Source organism: Oryzias melastigma, linkage group LG11 (assembly GCF_002922805.2).
Source record: "Oryzias melastigma strain HK-1 linkage group LG11, ASM292280v2, whole genome shotgun sequence".
Lineage (NCBI taxonomy): Eukaryota > Metazoa > Chordata > Actinopteri > Beloniformes > Adrianichthyidae > Oryzias > Oryzias melastigma.
In genome coordinates, this window is record NC_050522.1 from 11,486,061 (window position 1) to 11,504,309 (window position 18,249).

At 38.6% G+C, this 18,249-nt stretch overlaps 1 protein-coding gene across 1 annotated transcript; it reads right to left on the reverse strand.

Annotated features, from left to right (window-relative positions):
- Positions 1–4,097: 4,097 nt before the first annotated feature.
- LOC112161890 (major histocompatibility complex class I-related gene protein) lies at positions 4,098–17,665 on the reverse strand. The gene is made up of 6 exons (XM_024297411.2): positions 17,507–17,665; positions 7,118–7,451; positions 4,957–5,235; positions 4,535–4,837; positions 4,259–4,363; positions 4,098–4,123 (listed from the first exon to the last, which is right to left on the reverse strand). Exons 1-6 carry the CDS (start codon positions 17,663–17,665, stop codon positions 4,098–4,100), a joined length of 1,206 nt encoding a protein of 401 aa, XP_024153179.2.
- Between the last annotated feature and the right edge of the window lie 584 nt (positions 17,666–18,249).

Below are 18,249 nucleotides of genomic sequence, written 5' to 3' on the forward strand. Positions count from 1 at the left end.
TCATTGGGCTTCATGCAGGTAATTTTAAAGATGCAGAAGTTAGTCATAAAATATAAAAGAATAGGTAAAGACTAAACAGACTAAATAAAAATGGTAATTGCTGCCCTTAGACCCTCCCTCCCGGTAAGGAAAAACTCCTAAAAAACCTGAATCAGGAAAAAAGAAGAAACCTTAGGGATCCCACATGAGGGAGAGATCCTATCCCAGGATGGACTGGTGATACCAGGACTGTTAAAGAAAAATTAGCTTCTACAACTACGTATCTAAATCTCCTGGAGAGAAGATTGCATGATCACCATCAACAAGTACGGATGAATAATGTTATTCTCACAGGACTTCAACTGAAACCCCACCAACGTTAGCATCCATGTTATCAATGTTAGCATGGATGCTAACAGGCCTATGATGGATGCTAATGCGACCGAGGAGAATCAGGTTGGAGTATTTCTTGCGTCTTAAGGGATTTCCTTGGACCTAAATACTGTTGAGGTATGTCATCCGCATCCTCTGAGAAAAAACACGGATAAACCAGCGATCCTGATCTGGTTTGTGAATCGAAAGCACAAGATAGTTCTGATAAAACAATGAAAACACCTGAAGGGTTCGACTGTTTACCTAAATGATCACCTGTCAAAATATCATGCTGATCTAGCAAAGCACGCAAGACTGTTGCGAAAGAGAAAACAGATCCATTCCACTTGGGTCCAGAACTCCAAGATCTTTGTCAAACCACCTGGCTAAGCCTCTGGAAATCAAATTCATGAAAGAATTGTGAGAACTGTGGGATTACACATGTTTGAACCTTTAATTGAAGCACAATAAATGTGAAATGTGACCTCAAGAAACCGCTGAATGTGAACTTTGACCTGATTGAGCTGCAGACGACTTGAGCACAATTCCCTTGATATGACAGTCTCTAGTCATGACAACAAAGATTGATTACGCGGCCTTAAACTTGTTCCTAAACTGCGATGTATCACTGATTCTGCACAAATTCTTGATTTGTTTTCTACTTATTATTACTTATTATTATTATTATTATTATTATTATTATTATTATTATTATTATTTGATTAATACAATCTGAACAAATTGTCTTTTTAATTATAATATTTTTACATTTTTTGTATTGACTAATGTAGATGATTTTTCTTCCTGATAATAATTATCATCTGGGAAATTCATTTGCATTGATTGGTGCTGAGGGTCTGACATATATTCAGATGATTGAAGATAATCATCTGTTATGCTCTGGATTTCTGATGCTGGTTGGTGCAGGGGATTTCTTCAGGTGATGATGGTCTGAATATGCCTGGGCTTCTGGTATTCATTGATGTGGATGATGTATAATAAGATTTTTGGTACTGATTGATATAAAATACTTGTCTGTGAATATTTGAAATTTGATTACATCACTGATCTTAATGATCCTTTATAACCTGAATCTATGATAGCAGAGTATAAATATTTGATATTAAATCCCGAACCGGATGTTGATAATTCATGTAGAGAAAATGGTATGGTTGAGCCGGGGTGGGATTATATAAGTTTGCTTCCTTCCAAGCGATCTACTTGGGATTTATTATGTGATATGTTATTTCATGTATTATTAACTGATTGCTTGAAATAAACCATTTCATTCATTCATTCATTCAAAATGACCCTCAGTGTTAATCATGAAAAAACTCGAAAATGTCTGCTGGATAAATATGCATTAAGATGTAATTAAAATAGGCCAGAGAACCTATATTTGCTGTTTTGCATTTTCATTGTGCTTTTTAATGCTGTTTCTTTAAGCTTTTTTTCCAACAACAGTCTCAAATGAGGAACTAACTGCACAATTTTTCAGACCGTCTTCTTAGCTTTTATTTAGATGTTACAAGAACCGACCTTACAGAAAACAGACAACTCTTTGTGAAGGTATTTTCTATGTTAACCTTAATTTTTTTTATTTTTCAGAAGTGAAATAGTTTTGATGCCTTCTGCTTGTTTTGTTTTTTGTTCTCTCTCTTGTTTTTATAGAGGTCTGCCGTGGGTCCTTCTTGCTCCCCCGCCCACTTCTCTGTGCTTCCTGCTGGAGGAGTTAACAATTGCAGCGGTTGCACCTTGTCAGTTTATTTAGTTGTTTGACAGAAATATGGGGCCAAATGCACAAAGACCAAGTTATCTTGTAAACTGACAAATCCATCTCCAGGAAAATTATGAATTTTACGTAAAACATGTCACATATTCAAGTTTATCACACACAAGTACCTATTGTAGAAATGTTCACACAAAAAACTTGTAATGCGTATAAATGCAGTAATAGTAGGAAAATGATACAATTTCAACTTTACTCTACAGTGTAATAACACAGTTAAATTTCTACAAGAGGATGCCTTTGTGCAAATGGAAGTTCTCTTATATTCTTTCATGTCCCTCATTTTACGGTCAGATCCATCCTGAACTGTCTCAGAGTCAGCCCAGGATCTGTCTGAGGTGCTGACCGTCAACATGGCGCAGGACTGATTTCCAGAAGCTTTCCATCTAATGTGATTTTCTCCATTTAACTCCACATGTGCTGCTTTCAGTGGAATCAACTGTATTGTTTGTGTCTTGTTTTGTACAAATCAGATGAACAAACTCCTTGTGATGCTTTGGATTTCTCCTATCTGCGCAAGGAATCATCTTTTGTTCCAAGATCACCTGTAGAAATAAGTCATCTAAAATGAGTGACTTTAATTTAATGCCATTGATTTTGAGACAGAAGCAGTAGCTACTCCCTGTTTGTAACATTGTGTGTGTTGGTGTGTGTGTTTGGGGGGGGGGCACTCAGTCCAATTAGAGTCAATGGTTCTACATGTTCAAGCTAAGCATATTGCCACACCCTCAGCTCCAAAAGCAGAGGTGTAATAAAGGAAGAGCTCATATGGTGACATTTTATTTTTTCGAATTCTTAAAAAAAAAAAAAAAAAAGCATTTGACATTATGTCACTTTTTAACTTGAGGGGGAGTCCACCTTGTCTGCTGAATCGCAATCATACTACTAGCTCAAGATTTGGCATGAGGAGAATTTATAATAAGTTTTCTGACAGGCCAACATTGTAGTAGAGTCACCCCAGAGCCAAAACAAAAACAAACGATTCTGCTGGACTCTGGAAAACCGTGTCTCCAGGGAGAAATGTAAGCGGCTTCGGGATGGTGTGTGAGGCGTGCAAACAATTGTGAATTTGTGTTACCATTTGTGTCCAGACAAAATAAAAGCTGATGTTTTTTCCACATATTCACGTGCAGCCAAGATGTACAATGCCACATTGCCCGCATGGTTTATAAGTGCACCTAATACTAAACGTTTAAACTCTAACCCTTCTTTCAGGTCAGTGCAGCCAAGAATGAGATACTGACCACACAAATTTAGAAATTATGAGCAAACAGTCACTCAAAAATATTATCAATAACAATAAAAATACGCTCAAAAGATCATCTTGCTCAAAGCTGCAGCTTTGTTTATTTTTACAAGGGAACTCATTATACTTTCTATGGCCATTTTTGGTATTATAGACAGTTCAGCGCATGTCAAAATAATTTAATCCAGTCAAACGTGTGGTTTATGTAAACATTTGTTGTAACCGGATAAAGGTTTTCAGGGCCCATATACACTGTTTTATATCTGATCTTTGATCTGATTGAAGTCCTTTTGCACATGTAACTCCAGCTAATGAGAATCACCATGCAGGTTGGATGCCATTTTGTACTCCAATAGAACAGAGCAAACACTGACGTCATGTTGGTGTCATGATGAAAACCAAAGTTTTCTTCATCTAATCTTTTTTTCCATTGAATTTCTGTGCTATTGAAAATCAAGGGTTCAAAAAGAATTCAGAAAGAAAATTCAAAGCTTGAAAAAAAATCCAGAATTGATGGAAGAGAAAAACTTCCTTAAGAAACTTTGTTTCTGTTCTGGAACTTTTTTTAGAAAGTTCTTGGCACTTTCTTTTTATGTCTTTGTGCTATGATTAGCCATTGTGTTCAGAAAATCGTTATGAACCTTCTGGGTGCCTGAACAATTTACATTGCCAAAAAGACAAAAAAAAAAAAAGATTAAAGAACTTTAGGGATTACTTACGATGAACAGGCTGGTAGTCTGAAACACAGAAAACAGATCATGTTACAGTGAGATCATATAGACTGCAAAAATATATCAAGTTAAAATAACTTTTTTTATATATATTTTAACAATCTATACAGAATTTTAACCTTTGATTTCATTGTTGCTCACCCTTTTTTTTCCAACACCAGTAGAGAGCTCCACTAAGCACCAGGAGCAGAATACCTCCAACAGCTCCTCCAACAACAGGAGGAACTGGATACTCTGAAGGAGAAACTGAGAAGCAACATGGTTCAGACAGATATTCAGACACACTTTAAAAGGTGTTATAAGTGTTATAAGCTAATCACATTCTATTGTTTTCAAAGGCAATTAGCTAAAACTGGTGACACTAAACTAGTTACTGGTTCTAAAGAGTCATGGTGGGGCTGAAGTTTATGATTTTACCCCAATTTGTCAGAATGTCTTCTTTGTCCAGTGTGGTGATGATGTCTTCCTTTACTCCATAGAGCTGGAACACACAGTCATACTTCCTCCAATCCTCATGCTTGATTAATGAAACGTTCAGCTCAGAGCTCATCTGGAAGGTTCCATCATTGTTGCGGAGTATCTCTCCTTTCTCCACTCCCTCATGAATCTCCTCTCCATCTTTCCTCCAAAACAGATCAGCTCTGTTGAGATGAAAGCCAGTGGCATGACAGCTGATCATTGAGGAGGGAGTTTTCTGGAGGAGAAACACGGATGGACGCTCTGCACACACACACAAAAAAAAAAAATAAAATAAATAAAAGTAAAAAAAAGCATAAAAACTTTTGATAATGTAGAATAAATGTTTTTATGTACCAGCAAGAGTGTTTTTGACTTAATACCTGCATCTTGCAGAAAACGTCTCATATATGAGACCAGGTCTGGCAGCACATTTTGGCACACAAAGTTTTGTCTGGATTTAAAGTACTCCAATCTTGCTTTGTCTGCATCCCACAAGTGTTTGATCACAACAGCTTGTGCTTTAGAAGTAATCCATGTCTCAGTCTGCACGTCCAGAACGAGGAAGTCTTCTCCATTATAACCAAACTGATTGAAACCTTTGACTTCATCACTTTCATCATCCCACTCACAGCCGATCATATTTTGGAGAATGTGAGAACCTGAAAACCAAAACAAAGGACTAATATTTTAAAGAGGTTAAAGTTTCAGTCCTTTCTTTTCATATTGTGTCATTCCTATGGTGCATTCACACCAAATGCAATTCTTGCGGCAGAAGCAGCCATCTCCAATTTTATTCAATGGTCCAGACGCGCTCTGAGGCGAATTGAAGTTGCGCGGTGTGATGTGAGCGACCGGCGCGGCGTGAAGGTCTGCCACAGCTCGATTTGAGCGGCAAAATAGAAATCCCTGAAGTGTGACAGGTTGCTGTTTCCTATCTGCCAATCAGGAACTCAGCTTTGTGCACGGGACGTTTCCAGTGACCCGATCAGCGGTTAGAATACTAATCCAATACAAGTGTTTTTGTCGTGTCACAGCGCGCGGTTCTCTGATTGCAGCCAGACAGCCACCTGGACCAGCGGGGCTCGCCCGCTCCACACGCCGGGAGAGAGAGAGCCACTGTGGGAGTGCTGACCGCGGAGTGCGAGGCAGGAACCGGGAAGTGCGGGGCGGAGAGCAAAGTACTGTAATTGGCACAGACTTGGAACCGAAACCAAAAAATCACTTTGGCACCGGAACCGCATAAAACCCAGTCGGTGCCCAACAGATCAGTAGTTTTCGCTCCTGTGGTGAAGCTCAGTCGGTCCATATGCGCGCAGACAGAGAGAGATGCTGCGGGGGTTGCCAGCTCAGGTCTTGTCGAAACATTTAAAAAAGGAAAAAGGACTCCTAATTTTATTTCCCCCCTCTTTGGATTAATATGTAACAGAGAACCTTGAAGCTGAACCACAGAGACGTACAAACGTTGCAGAAGCGGCTGTCATACAGACACAGTCCCCTGTACCGGGAAAATCTCTTATAATCAATAATCATAATTCAAACATGGAGACATGATTACTGATGTTTTTGTAGAACTCTTTACGATAAATATATCTTATTCCTCTACATCATAGGTTTCTTCCATTCATTCCAAGTGAGATATCTACAGACAGAGCTGGTAGCTCCTCCCACATTTGACAAGCGACGAGCAGAGAATCACCGCGTGGTAAAAAAGGGGTGGGGCACGCAAATTTGTTGTGCGAATCGCATTCAGTGTTTATGTACCATTATCCACAATTAGGCAGTGGTCCCTATTCCGAAAGCTGTAGACATGTACCAATCTGTGGGACAGTTGGTAATAATGCTCAATAGAGAAAATAACCTTTTTTTTCTGTTTGTTTTATTCATTATCTTAAAACCCTAAAGCTAGCACAGTTTAAAAAAATGTATTTGGAAAGTTTCATGTTTATCATATTAGAAAAGACAAGTTTATTGTGACCTTATTTTGTTTTTTATATTTATCATTTGGTTGAGACTGATGGGCGAAGGCGGGGTACACCCTGGACAGGTCGCCAGTCTGTCGCAGGGCCTCAATCACACACACATTCACTCTCACATTCACACCTAGGGGCAATTCAGAGTCACCAATTAACCTATGAAGCATGTTTTTGGATGGTGGGAGGAAGCCGGAGTCCCCGGTGAAAACCCACGCATGCACGGGGAGAACATGCAAACTCCACACAGAAAGGTCCCAGCTGGGATTTGAACCGGGGCCTTCTCGCTGTGAGGCAAGAGCGCTAACCACTGCGCCACCGTGCAGCCCCAACTACAGATATTTTACAGAGAATGAAGAGGAACTCTACCCTCAAAAGTTAAGTCGAATTCCCATTTCAGCCTCGTCCAGGCCATATTGTCTGACATTAAATTGGTTTGTGACCTGAAAATGGTTGGGGATCACTGCTTTAAGGTACATTTAATGTCAAATATTTAACTTGGGAAAGTCTTATTCAAATAAAAATCTCAGAACCTTTTTAGTGAATTCTTTACAATATTCTTCATCTTTACCTTCAGTTTGGTTTAAACGTTGCTTGAAAATATCCATGTAGATCTTAAATGAATGCTGATTTTGAAGACAGCTCTCTGAAAAAAACTGGAGGAGCTGAGGTTTTTCATCTAAGAGATTTCTCATCCAGCCCTGCTTGGGTTCAATTCCCCTCGTGAGGCTGCCGCAATAAGCACACTGAACTTCGTTCAATGTTATTACAAACACGTACTCTGGAGAAGTTGTTATTCCAGGAATCCCAGTACGGTAAATCTTCAGGGAGTGTTTCTCTGGAAAGAAAAGAGTGTAATATGGGATGATGCGGTGGCCCAGAGGGTTCACAACACAACACATTAACTTGGCAACACACACAACACATTAACACACATAACACATAAACTTGGCAACGCACACAACACATTAACACACACAACACATTAACTTGGCAACACACACAACACATTAACACACACAACACATAAACTTGGCAACACATTAACACACAACACATTTACTTGGCAACGCACACAACACATTAACACACACAACACATCAACTTGGCAACACACACAACACGTCAACTTGGCAACACACACAACACGTCAACTTGGCAGCACCCACAACACATCAACTTGGCAACACACACAACACGTCAACTTGGCAGCACCCACAACACGTCAACTTGGCAGCACCCACAACACATCAACTTGGCAGCACCCACAACACATTAACTTCACAACGGAAGTTTGATCCACAATGGAAGTTGCACTGCTTTTATTCTGAAATTTCCACCGGGCTAACCTGCTAACAGAAAGTTTCTCACAGGTGGTGAACTGCAGTGGAAGAATACACGACAAGCAAGCACTCTGAAAAAATGGGAAGAGGGTTATTTTCGTTTTAAAAGAAGAATTTAAAAGTGAGCTGAGCTCTAGAAGGAGAAACTTTGGTTTGTTTTGTTCTCAGTTGGTCTTTTTTCTCTCGTCTTTTGAACATCGTTTTGGAGAACTTATCAGATAGAAGGTACGTTTTTCTCTTCATGTGTTTGGTTGCCAATGTAGGTAATAGTTAGATACTTTGGCTGGGATATTTTTATAATGGACAAGCAAACGTTTTTTTAAGAATAACTTGACAAGATGAAAAAGTTCGCACTTATGCTAATGCTAGTGCTAGCTGTTGTTAGCTAAATTGGCCAAAAGAAATGTGCTGTTGTTTTGACAGTCTATGAAACATGTATGCTGCACACTTTTTTCTTATGCTTCTGATTGCTACATGTTATCATACTGTTCCTGTGTCATCACAAGTGTTTTTTGTAATCATGCTAGGTTATATGTGTATCCATCATGAAGTGACCAGACTTTGTCTTCTTTTAATACTGACAGTTTGAAAAACGCCTTAGTAATTAGTTAAAATAAGAAATCATACATTTGTGTTTCTTTAGACAGTTAAAAGTTGGAAATTTTATGGCTAAAATAAGGGGAATCATACAACTAATGCAATATTAAAAATACCAAAAGAGATTTTTTTTTTTGTACATATGTTTTTCTGTTAATGTAACTATTACCATTTCAGACAAGGAAAGGAACAACAGTGGGATGGTGAAGAGGAAAATAGAAAAGACATTCTCAAATAGAAGATATAAAGTGATCCGTGACACTCCAGTGATATAGACTTCCAGGATGGCAATTTTGGAGGTGAGGTAAATATAATTTGTTTAGTATTGTACATTATTTTTTGTGATTCTTTGTAATGCAGTATAAGCTTTTTAAATTAGAATATGACTAAAAATTATGAAGTGGGGAAGATCGCAATGTAAACAGGAACTCTATTAGCTAAAAATAAATAAAAAAATAGCATAAACAATTTGTGGAACACGTATTTTAGCTGAAATTAAGCCCACTGGTAATCATTGTTAAATATTCTAAATTTTTAAAACTTGTTTTACATTAATATTTGTGTATTTATTTGTTCGCAACAATCGTTCCTATTTTCTGCTTGGACACAAATCAGACTACAAGAATGTACAGCCAAGCGATACGGCCAATAAAATCTAGTCTCTGATTTTTTTCATTCCAAATTTGATTTTTAATTGTAATCGTTTTTTTCCACCATCCTTTTACTTTCTTTAACAAAGGTTACGAATAAAATAATATTTTTAACAAAAATCATTTTATTTTCACGTTGTTTAGACATTTGCTTGAAGATGAAGTGCAACTAAATAGAGACTGTAAAATTATTTATAGAGCAATGCAGCAGGTGTTCTATGAGCTACCGCTAATTTAAGCATCTAATAAAGAAAAACAAGACAATCATTCAGCAGAACACTTTTGATAGTAACAGCCTTCAAACTGATTTTGCTGCATGTAGTTTAATGCTCCAAGTTTAAAGCCACAACCCCAGAGACCAAGATCTAATTTCTGACTCACCAGCCAAGTTGGCTAGAAGATAAAAAAGATCTAAACATATTTTTTTACTGGGCAAATTATTACATTATTTTTTTAAAAAAGATACTTTTTCATAGGAAATCATGCAGAACAAGCGTTCTCTCTCTGACTTTACGCCAAACTAGGAAGCCCAGGAGAGCAGAAAGCTTGGGGGGGTCTTGATTTTCCTAAATGTAAAAAAATCAAATTATTCGATGACATCGATATATCGCTCAGTCCTACAAGAATGTAACAAACCCTTTCTATGCTTATCTCTTTACAGGTAGGCTGGTGCTAAAGATGACATTATTGCTGGAGGAGAATGCATCATTTAAAGGGCTGTTCATCTACCTGGACGAGGATCCTGAAAATATCTATGTGGTAAGTTCAAATATAAAGCCTTAAAGGGCAGTAGTTTTTGGTCACTTAAATGTTAGAATTTTAAAAAAAGTAAAATCTTAAAAAGAAAGATGTCAGTTGTTCGTGACTGTTTTGTTGTAAGTCTTGTTGTAAAAAGAATAATAGCTTTTATTGTTTGCTGACTTCGAGCTGCGCTGCACGCGCCCCAGACAGAGCTGTGATGTCATCTACATGCTCCCTTTTAGTGAATGAAATAAAAAAAATACTTGTTCTCGTTCATCGCCGTGTTTTTAATGACTTATCGCGTGAGTTGGTTTGTGATTTATCGCAAAATTATGATTTAATGGAAACAGTGTCATTTCCAAAAGTTTTTTTTTTTTTTTAATTCCAAGAATTTCCATAAAGTTTTGCCCAAATGTGTAATGGAAATGCAGCTAATAACAAAGAATGAGGCGTCCCCTTCTCCCTTTCCCACATGGAGACACTGAGAATATTTGATAATTAGTTATCTTTAATGGAAACACAGATTACAAAAAAAAACAAAACAAAAAAACCCCCTAAAATTTTTCGAAAAAAAAGTTATTGCGCGTAGAGGAGCTGGTGTTGGGGGCGTATGAAATGGATGGATATTTTTCGCAGAACTGTAATGGAAATTGACTTTTTTTCTAATTATATGCGCTTCTGAGGTGTCTGTCTGAGGGCACAGCGGGCGCTGTTATAATTTTGTTAAAAACATTTCATTTGGTTATTACCTTAAAATGTGACAAGATCTGTTGAGATTAATAAAGTTCTGAATATTGATATCTGTTTCCTAGCTTGTTGTCATTATTGATAATTATGCTAAGAAATCAGTGTCTTCACATAGAGAAGTATCATCATTATTATTATTAATAATGAATAACTAAAGGCAAACTAAGCAAATTTATTATTTCAAACTGGTAGCCCTTCGTATGATTCAGTACCCATGAAGTAGCCCGCAGTTTCAAAAAGGTTGGTGACCCCTGCTTTAGACATTGCTGAAAATCTTTATATCTAACAAATAAGATAATATTTTTTCTTTGGTCTCTAAGAATCATCTTTTTTGAAGGATGATGCTGCTCTAAAGGTGCATTCACACCAAACGCGATTCGCGCAACAAAGACAGCGAAGTGCAATGTTAATCAATCTCATCGAGAAATTAAAAAAAAGAAAGGAAAAAAGTCCCCCTATTTTATTTCCCCCTCTCGGGTTAATAAGAGACAGTCAGCCTTCAAGCTCAGCCACTGACACAGAAACACCTTGGAAGCTACTGTCTTACAGACACAGCCCTCTGTAAAAATCTTTTAATAATAATCATATAAACTCAAACATGGAGACATGATTACCGATTTTTTTTAGAACTCTCCACAATAAATAAACCTGATTTCTCACAACTTCTGAGTCTTTCATTCATTCTAAGTGAGATATCCACAGACACCTTTCCTTATACCGATCATCCAACATGCATTACCTGGTAGCTCTACCCACATGCGTCAAGAACACATTTTTTTTTGACAGGCGACAACCAGCGAATTTGTCGCGCTGCGAAACAGGGGCGGGGCACACAAATTTGTCGCGCGAAGCGAGTTCGGTGTGAAAGCACTTTAAAGCTGTAACGACAACACTACAGTTGTATATTGTTGTGCTACTGTAGCAGGATGAAGCAGGTGCACCTGCTATACAGGTGTTGGCAATCCTGTTGATTGCCCAATGGGTGTGGTGGAGGCAATATAAGGAGAGTTGCTTTGTGCCTTTACACTGCACTCTGATGAGGGGATGCTGCACTGTGCTACAGGTTCCAAACCCAGTCAGTGGGGCACCTGAAACCTGGTGTATGGACCTGTAGCACTGGGGTCCCCTTTCCACTACACCCTGAGAGCATGTGATTTGGCAGGACAGGTGGTATGTGTTTGGCCCTTCACCCTGTGTTTCAAGTGATTGTGCTGCTCTGACCCCCTGCCTGTCCTCTGCAGGGTCAGACCGTGAGCCCCTGCTGCTTTGCCTACTTTGCCTGTTTTACCTCTGTTGCCTTGTTTGGCTTTACCCTGCCTTGCTTGGCCTTGGTCATTTTTATTATGACTTTATAATTCCTTTTTATGCCTGGTTGGTTGTGGCCTGAGAGTGGACCGGACTGACCTCTGTGTGGACCCAAGTGTCTCTACCCTCTTCACTCCACACTTGGGACGCTTGGGGGTGACTACCTTGGCTCGTCACTGAACTGGGAAGTGGCCACCGCTTCAATCCACTGTACCCTGGATGGGCTGACGGCATCATTGCACCACCTCAGATGGAACACTGCAGCGTCTAAGAGCGTGCAATGCTGGAAGTTTCCATTGAGGCTTTTACAGTTGGCCACCACCCAGGACTCTAAGGACCATCGGCCATCTCAACCACTTTTTTTTTTTTTAAGTCCTACTTTTGCTTTTTATAATTTTGTATTTCTTTTTAATCAGTTTTTAGAGCCAGCCCCCTGCAAGAACTGGGTCTCGGGTGGGGGAGTGGACCCGTGTGTGCTGTGATCTCTGGGTTGGATTCCCCCGTCCCTTTACTATCTTTGTGGAATTGTGCACGTGTGTGGGGTGATTTTTGTTATTTTGGATATCCCTCCCCACCTGTTGACCTGGTCTGGTAGGTGCAGGAAGGCTGAGCATATTTCACTTGTAATAAATTATATATTTAAAAAAAACTCTCAGAGGATTTCAGATTTTTCGTTTTTTTGTTTACTACGTATCCAAACGAGGTATGTATCAAACCGTGAGCAAACTGTATCGTTGCATCCCTAGTGGTAGAAAGTCTGTGGATTTAGATTCTTTTCATTTTCTAGATTCATAGGAGGGTGATTTACTTCAGAGACGCTTGTCTTTGTGAAAGAGTACCAACCTCACCCTAAAACTAAACACCCTGTAAGTCAGCGGCCATCTTTCCGTTTATCATGACACAGCCCAGTTTGTTTCTCTCTGCAGAATATAGTTTTGTTTGTGCAAGTGAACTATGAATACTATGTAATTTGGTTCGGTTTCATAGTAATAGCAATGATGGTATGGCATTTTTAAATGAAGAAGTCTTAGCAAGAACTGCAGTTTGTTGTCTTACCTGCAGAAGCTTCCTGACAAAGGAATAACAACAATAAGAAGTTCCTCATCTTGTTCTGCTGAAATTAGGCACAGATGATATGATCAGATTTATATTTTAAACAAAAGACAGTGGGTGAGAGGAACTAGTGGTGCAGGACCCAAAATGCAGGTGACTAGGCTTGACTAAAGGAACTAAAACTGTGAAAACTTTTAACTTGAAGAATGTTAGGAGATAAGGAAGAAACAAAAAGTGTGGCAAAGCAGATAACCTGTAAACCAGACATTTAAATACACAGAAGATGATTACTTAAACTCAGACATCTGAAGATAAATACAAAGTGAAACCGAGTGAGACTGATGTGAGAAAAACAATCCTGAAAAAAGAACAATTAAAAATTTTGAAGACATTTTTTTTTCACCTGATCATTTAGCTGCTGCTGTTTAGTCATTTTGGAGAACACTTCTGATCCAACCCAGTCTCATAACAAAACATGCAACACCTATGTTTGTCCACATGGCAAAACATATGACGAGACTGGGTTAAAGACTTTTTCAACTTCATTATGTCAACTTGTGACTTCGATCACTTTGTTTCTTTGCTCAACTCTTGTCCTCCTCATCTTTCCCACCATCTGTCATCCTCACACCATTATAGTTATTCTTTCCCCAATCAGAACTCAGGAGAAACTGGTTTTCATATTGCATCGTATGTACAATATATGATTCATTTGTGTCCTCTTCCTTTCTTTCCTGCACGTCCCCTCACACGTTACATTAATGCATTAAATTCAAATCAGTTTTGTTATCATGCCTTTTGTTTTTGTAATCAAGCAACTTCCTCACCAGCAGATATTCTCTACAATAAATCTGACAATCTAAAATGGATTTTCATTACAGTTACTCACTTTATGGAAAGTTCAAATGCAGCAAACAGCAGAAAAAGCCAGAACGTGTCAGAATCCAGTTTCACTCAGGAGCTGTCAGCTGCTCAAAAAGCTGAGCCTTCAGCCTTGTATCCACACTACTGAAAGTAAAATATCCTGGTCTTCAATAGGTTCAGATCAAAGTCCAGGTCCATTTTGGTTCAAATGTCTCTGTTGCTGTAAAGTGAACAACAAATGAATGTTTTCTTCTTCCATCTATTTTTAAAAGCAACAAAGGAATGTTCAATGAAACCGTCAAACCAGTTTGACCCGATCAGACCAATTTTCTCTTTCACAGTTCCATTACTGGATCAGCGTCTCTAGTGTTTTCACGAGCAACATTGAGGGGAGTTTAAGTATTTACATAAATGTCCAGTAGAGCAAAAAATGTATTTGTCACAAACAAATTCTGCAAGTTGTCCCATTTAAAACCAGAGAAATCCATGATGTTCATCATAGAAATGCTTCAACTCAATATTAAGAAATAATCCAGGAAATCATTTGGTCTGATATTCAGAACATTTACTTGTATTATGTTAAAGAATAAAAGTATTTACCAAAAAATGTTTATTTCAACACCTTGTAATGTAAACCTGGTTGACAGTAACATAGATCCAACGATTCTTGTTTCAAGGTTTTCACTGTATAGCTTTTATTTTAATCCATTCTTCCAATCAGATTTTTTTCAAGAGCTGTGATGTTTTGGGCTATTGCTGGGCAACATGGACTCTCAATTCCATCCACAGATTATGTATTGGATTGAGGTCAGGAGAATGTATAGACTTCTCCAGAACCCTGAAAGGGTCTTTACAGAGCCAGCCTTTGTTGCCTGGATAATCTATTTGAAATCATTGTCTTGCTGGAAGATCAAGCCACGTTTCATCTTCAGTGCTCTCAGTGATGAAAGGATGTTTTTGCCTCAAACTCATTATACATGGCCCTACTCACCGTCTTGTCCCCAAAACATGATGTTCCCACCCCCATGCTTTACAGTGGGAGTGGTGTTCTTTGCATGCAACTCAACATTATTTCCCCTTCAAAACACAGAGAGTGGTGTTAATACCAAACAGTTCCTTTGTTCTCATCTGATCACTTGTTCTTTTTGCAGAACTTTGGACGGGCCTGGACTGGCTTAAGTAGGAAAACCTTTGGAGCACTGCAGGACTTTTATCCATAACGACATAACGTGTTACAATGGTTGCCTTTGTTGCTGTAGTTCCAACACTCTCTTCAGTTCATTAACCTTGTATACTCTAGGCATTTTTCCTCACCCTCTCAAGATCATTTATTCCCCATAAGGTGAGATCACACAAAAGGTTTTAAAGAAACATCAACTGTAGTGTAAGAACATGAATGATGTTTTTCCTACAGCAATAAAGTAAAAAAAAAAAAAACATTTTTAGTGACTCCTTACTGAAATGCAATTTTACCAATCATTTTCCAATCCTAAAATACTTTTGATCATTGCCTTAATTTTCACTTAACTCTTTTAGGACACGAATCATTTCTTTATTTGCAGTGGATGAGGAAGTGTTTATCTAGTCTTCATTTCCCAGAAGGGTGAGTACCTGAGGACAAAATTTGTCTTGGCGTGATGGTTTGCATTCCATCCATTTTTACTGCAATTTGTTTTGGCACATGTAAGTGATGTAGCCACTCTTCTGATGCAGTGCAAAAGTTATGCTAGTAGAACAAGATTTTGAAGGGAAAGCACAACACTAAAAAAGAAAAAAAAAATCCAAAGAGTTCAGTTTTTGCCTCATCTGATCCCATGACAATCTCCCAATCATCATCTAGATCATGCAGATGGTCTCTGATAAACTTTACATTGGTCTAAACATGTGCTTAAGGAGGGGGGGCTTTTGGAGCAGTGAAATATTTGAATTAAGAACATAGTGTACTACAATGGTAGCCTTCGTTACATTGGTTCTTGCTCTTTTCAGGTCATTGGCCAGACCCCCTGCATAGTTTTATACGTTTTATTTTTCTGTTTGGGGTTTTGTTTTTGCATTACCGTGTTTTAGTGCGTTTGTGTTGCTAAGTTAGGCCGAGTGGCGGATTGCGGCACCCAGAGGAAAGTGGCATGCACCCAAAGGACTCTTTTATAAATTTCCTCGTCCTGTTTTTTTTCTTTTTTTCTTTTTTTGTAAACCCTTCTTTTTATCTGAGGCTCTACAGGTTTTTATCGAAGGTGGTGTCCAGCTCAAGGACTCTTTTATTAATTGCCTCATAATTCTTCTTTTAAAGCTTGTGGTGCCTTTTTATCTGAGTTTTTTAAAGTTATTTTTTTTTTATTACTGTCAAAATAAAAAAAAATCTCTTTGGAAACAACTTGGTCTCTGTTCTTCGTATCTGGTCGTCTCCCTGGCAGAAGATCATTTTGCACCTCTGACAATGTCATTACCAATGTCCTCCCCACCTGACTGACATGCCGCCTGACAGGCACCGTCTACATTAATGTTCACGGCAACAATTTAAAAAAAAAAAAGAGTGGTGGCAGGTAATCTTGAAGGTTCTGCTGATGCTTCTCCATTGCACATTGAAAGTTGTATATGTGACCGTAGCATATGCCGAACCATTTTAGCTTCTGGTGTAAGTAGAAATTCTGCTGAGATCTTTTGATGGTTGTTGGGTTTCTGTCTTTTAGCCATCAATGTGTGGATCTCCTGTTGGTTGGTAATCAGACAGAAAAAAACTACCCTAAACAAAATAATTTGAAGTGTGGTCAACTTGTAATCAGACTAGATTTTATTGATTGTAAGGAACTTTACAAAGCAACAAACAAAAACTGTAAAAAAGAAAAAAAAAGGAAAACACATAGCAATATGTCTACTTACTGTAATTACATTGAATCATTTAACAGACAAGTCTCAAAATAGTGACTAAAATTTGAACAAACAAGAAAAAAAGATTTGGGTCACAGTGTCATACAGTGCTGTAAAAATGTAACAAAAAGAGCTTTTTCGTGTGCCAACTAAGAATATTTTTGAAGACTTTCATTTATCCGGAGCAGTTTAATGGCTGAAAAAGTTTTAGAAATAGTCATTTGGACTTAGTTTTTTTAGCTGAAGACCTTTTGAGGGCAAACCGTTTTACTGCTATGCCAAGGAAGGTGCTAAATTATTCAGGGTTCATCTTTTTCTTGAAGACTGTAAATGAGGCTGCTATTCAAGCTGAGATGGGCAGATCATTCCATCACGAGGGGACAATAGAGTCTGCGAGATGCAGAGATGTCTGCCACAGACATCAGTGAAGATACAAAAATACAGAAAAAAAAAAGTTCAGCGTGCTGTCTTGTGGAGTCCAGATGACCCAACTTTCAATGTAAACATTTAAAGGTTAGCATAAGGGTTGTTCTTTCTTATTCTAATTGTTTTAAAAAAAAATTCTTTATTGCAAGTTGTCAAGCTGCTACCCTCTCCAACCACCAGAGGGAGTGCTCGCCTGAGTTTTGACCTCACCAACTGCTTTCATCTGGACTCATCTTCAGCTGTTTCCCATCATGGCATCACTGCCTCAGTATATAGTCTGGCCCCACACTGACACTCACTGCGATATATTGACCGTGTCTCTCTGCCAGCATACAAAGCTTCAAAACACTGATATGGTCACCTGACCGTGCTTCGTTCCTGCTTCGTTCCTGCTTCGTTCCTGCTTTGTTCCTGCTTCGTTCCTGCTTCGTTCCTGCTTCGTTCCTGCTTCGTTCCTGCCTCGTTCCTGCTTCGTTCCTGCTTCGTTCCTGCCTCGTTCCTGCTTCGTTCCTGACTCTGCCTCATCGCCGCCTGCCCTGACCGCTTGCCAGTTCTTTACTCTGATTTAGCTCTGTGGACTTTTAGTTTAACCTGCCTGCCTCTTATCAATAAACCTGCTGCAACTGGAACCAGCTTTCTGCCCGTTTGTGACACAAGTTATCAAGTTATAAACTGGCCAATCAGATGCCTCAGTAAAAGCATTTGGAGCCCCCACATCGAATGCTACAAACTTTTTATTGACAGATTCTCCCGAGCCCACTTTCAGTGGAAGGGGTGTGGTTTTCCAAAGAGCGCACTCCTGATTAGTGAGAGTGGTTGTCATATAAATGTTGACTCAGACCAACTCGGACCAATTACCGCTTACTGATCTTGTCTGCTTCCAATACGGTGACGTAAGTATTGCAGAAAAATGGTGACTGAATTGAGACAGGAGGTAAGGCATTTTCATACTGTTGATACTCTATAGCACTTTATCCATCTCTTTACTGTCAATGTGTAGAAGATACCGTTTGTCCAGGATCCAAACCACCTGAATCAAATGATATATGTAGAATTATTCTTATTGCGTCAAAACATAAATGTTCACATATGTATTAATTACCCACAAA

Bases quoted from the DNA above. Each gene is read 5' to 3' on its own strand.
- LOC112161890 (XM_024297411.2), bottom strand. From the start codon at position 17,665: ATGAGGCAGAGTCAGGAACGAAGCAGGAACGAGGCAGGAACGAAGCAG. The intron at 5,236-7,117 runs GTAAAGATGAAG...TTTGGTTTTCAG, and splicing joins ACGTTTAAACCAAACTGAAG to GTTCTCACATTCTCCAAAAT. The intron at 4,364-4,534 runs GTAAAATCATAA...GTTGCTTCTCAG, and splicing joins AGACATTCTGACAAATTGGG to TTTCTCCTTCAGAGTATCCA.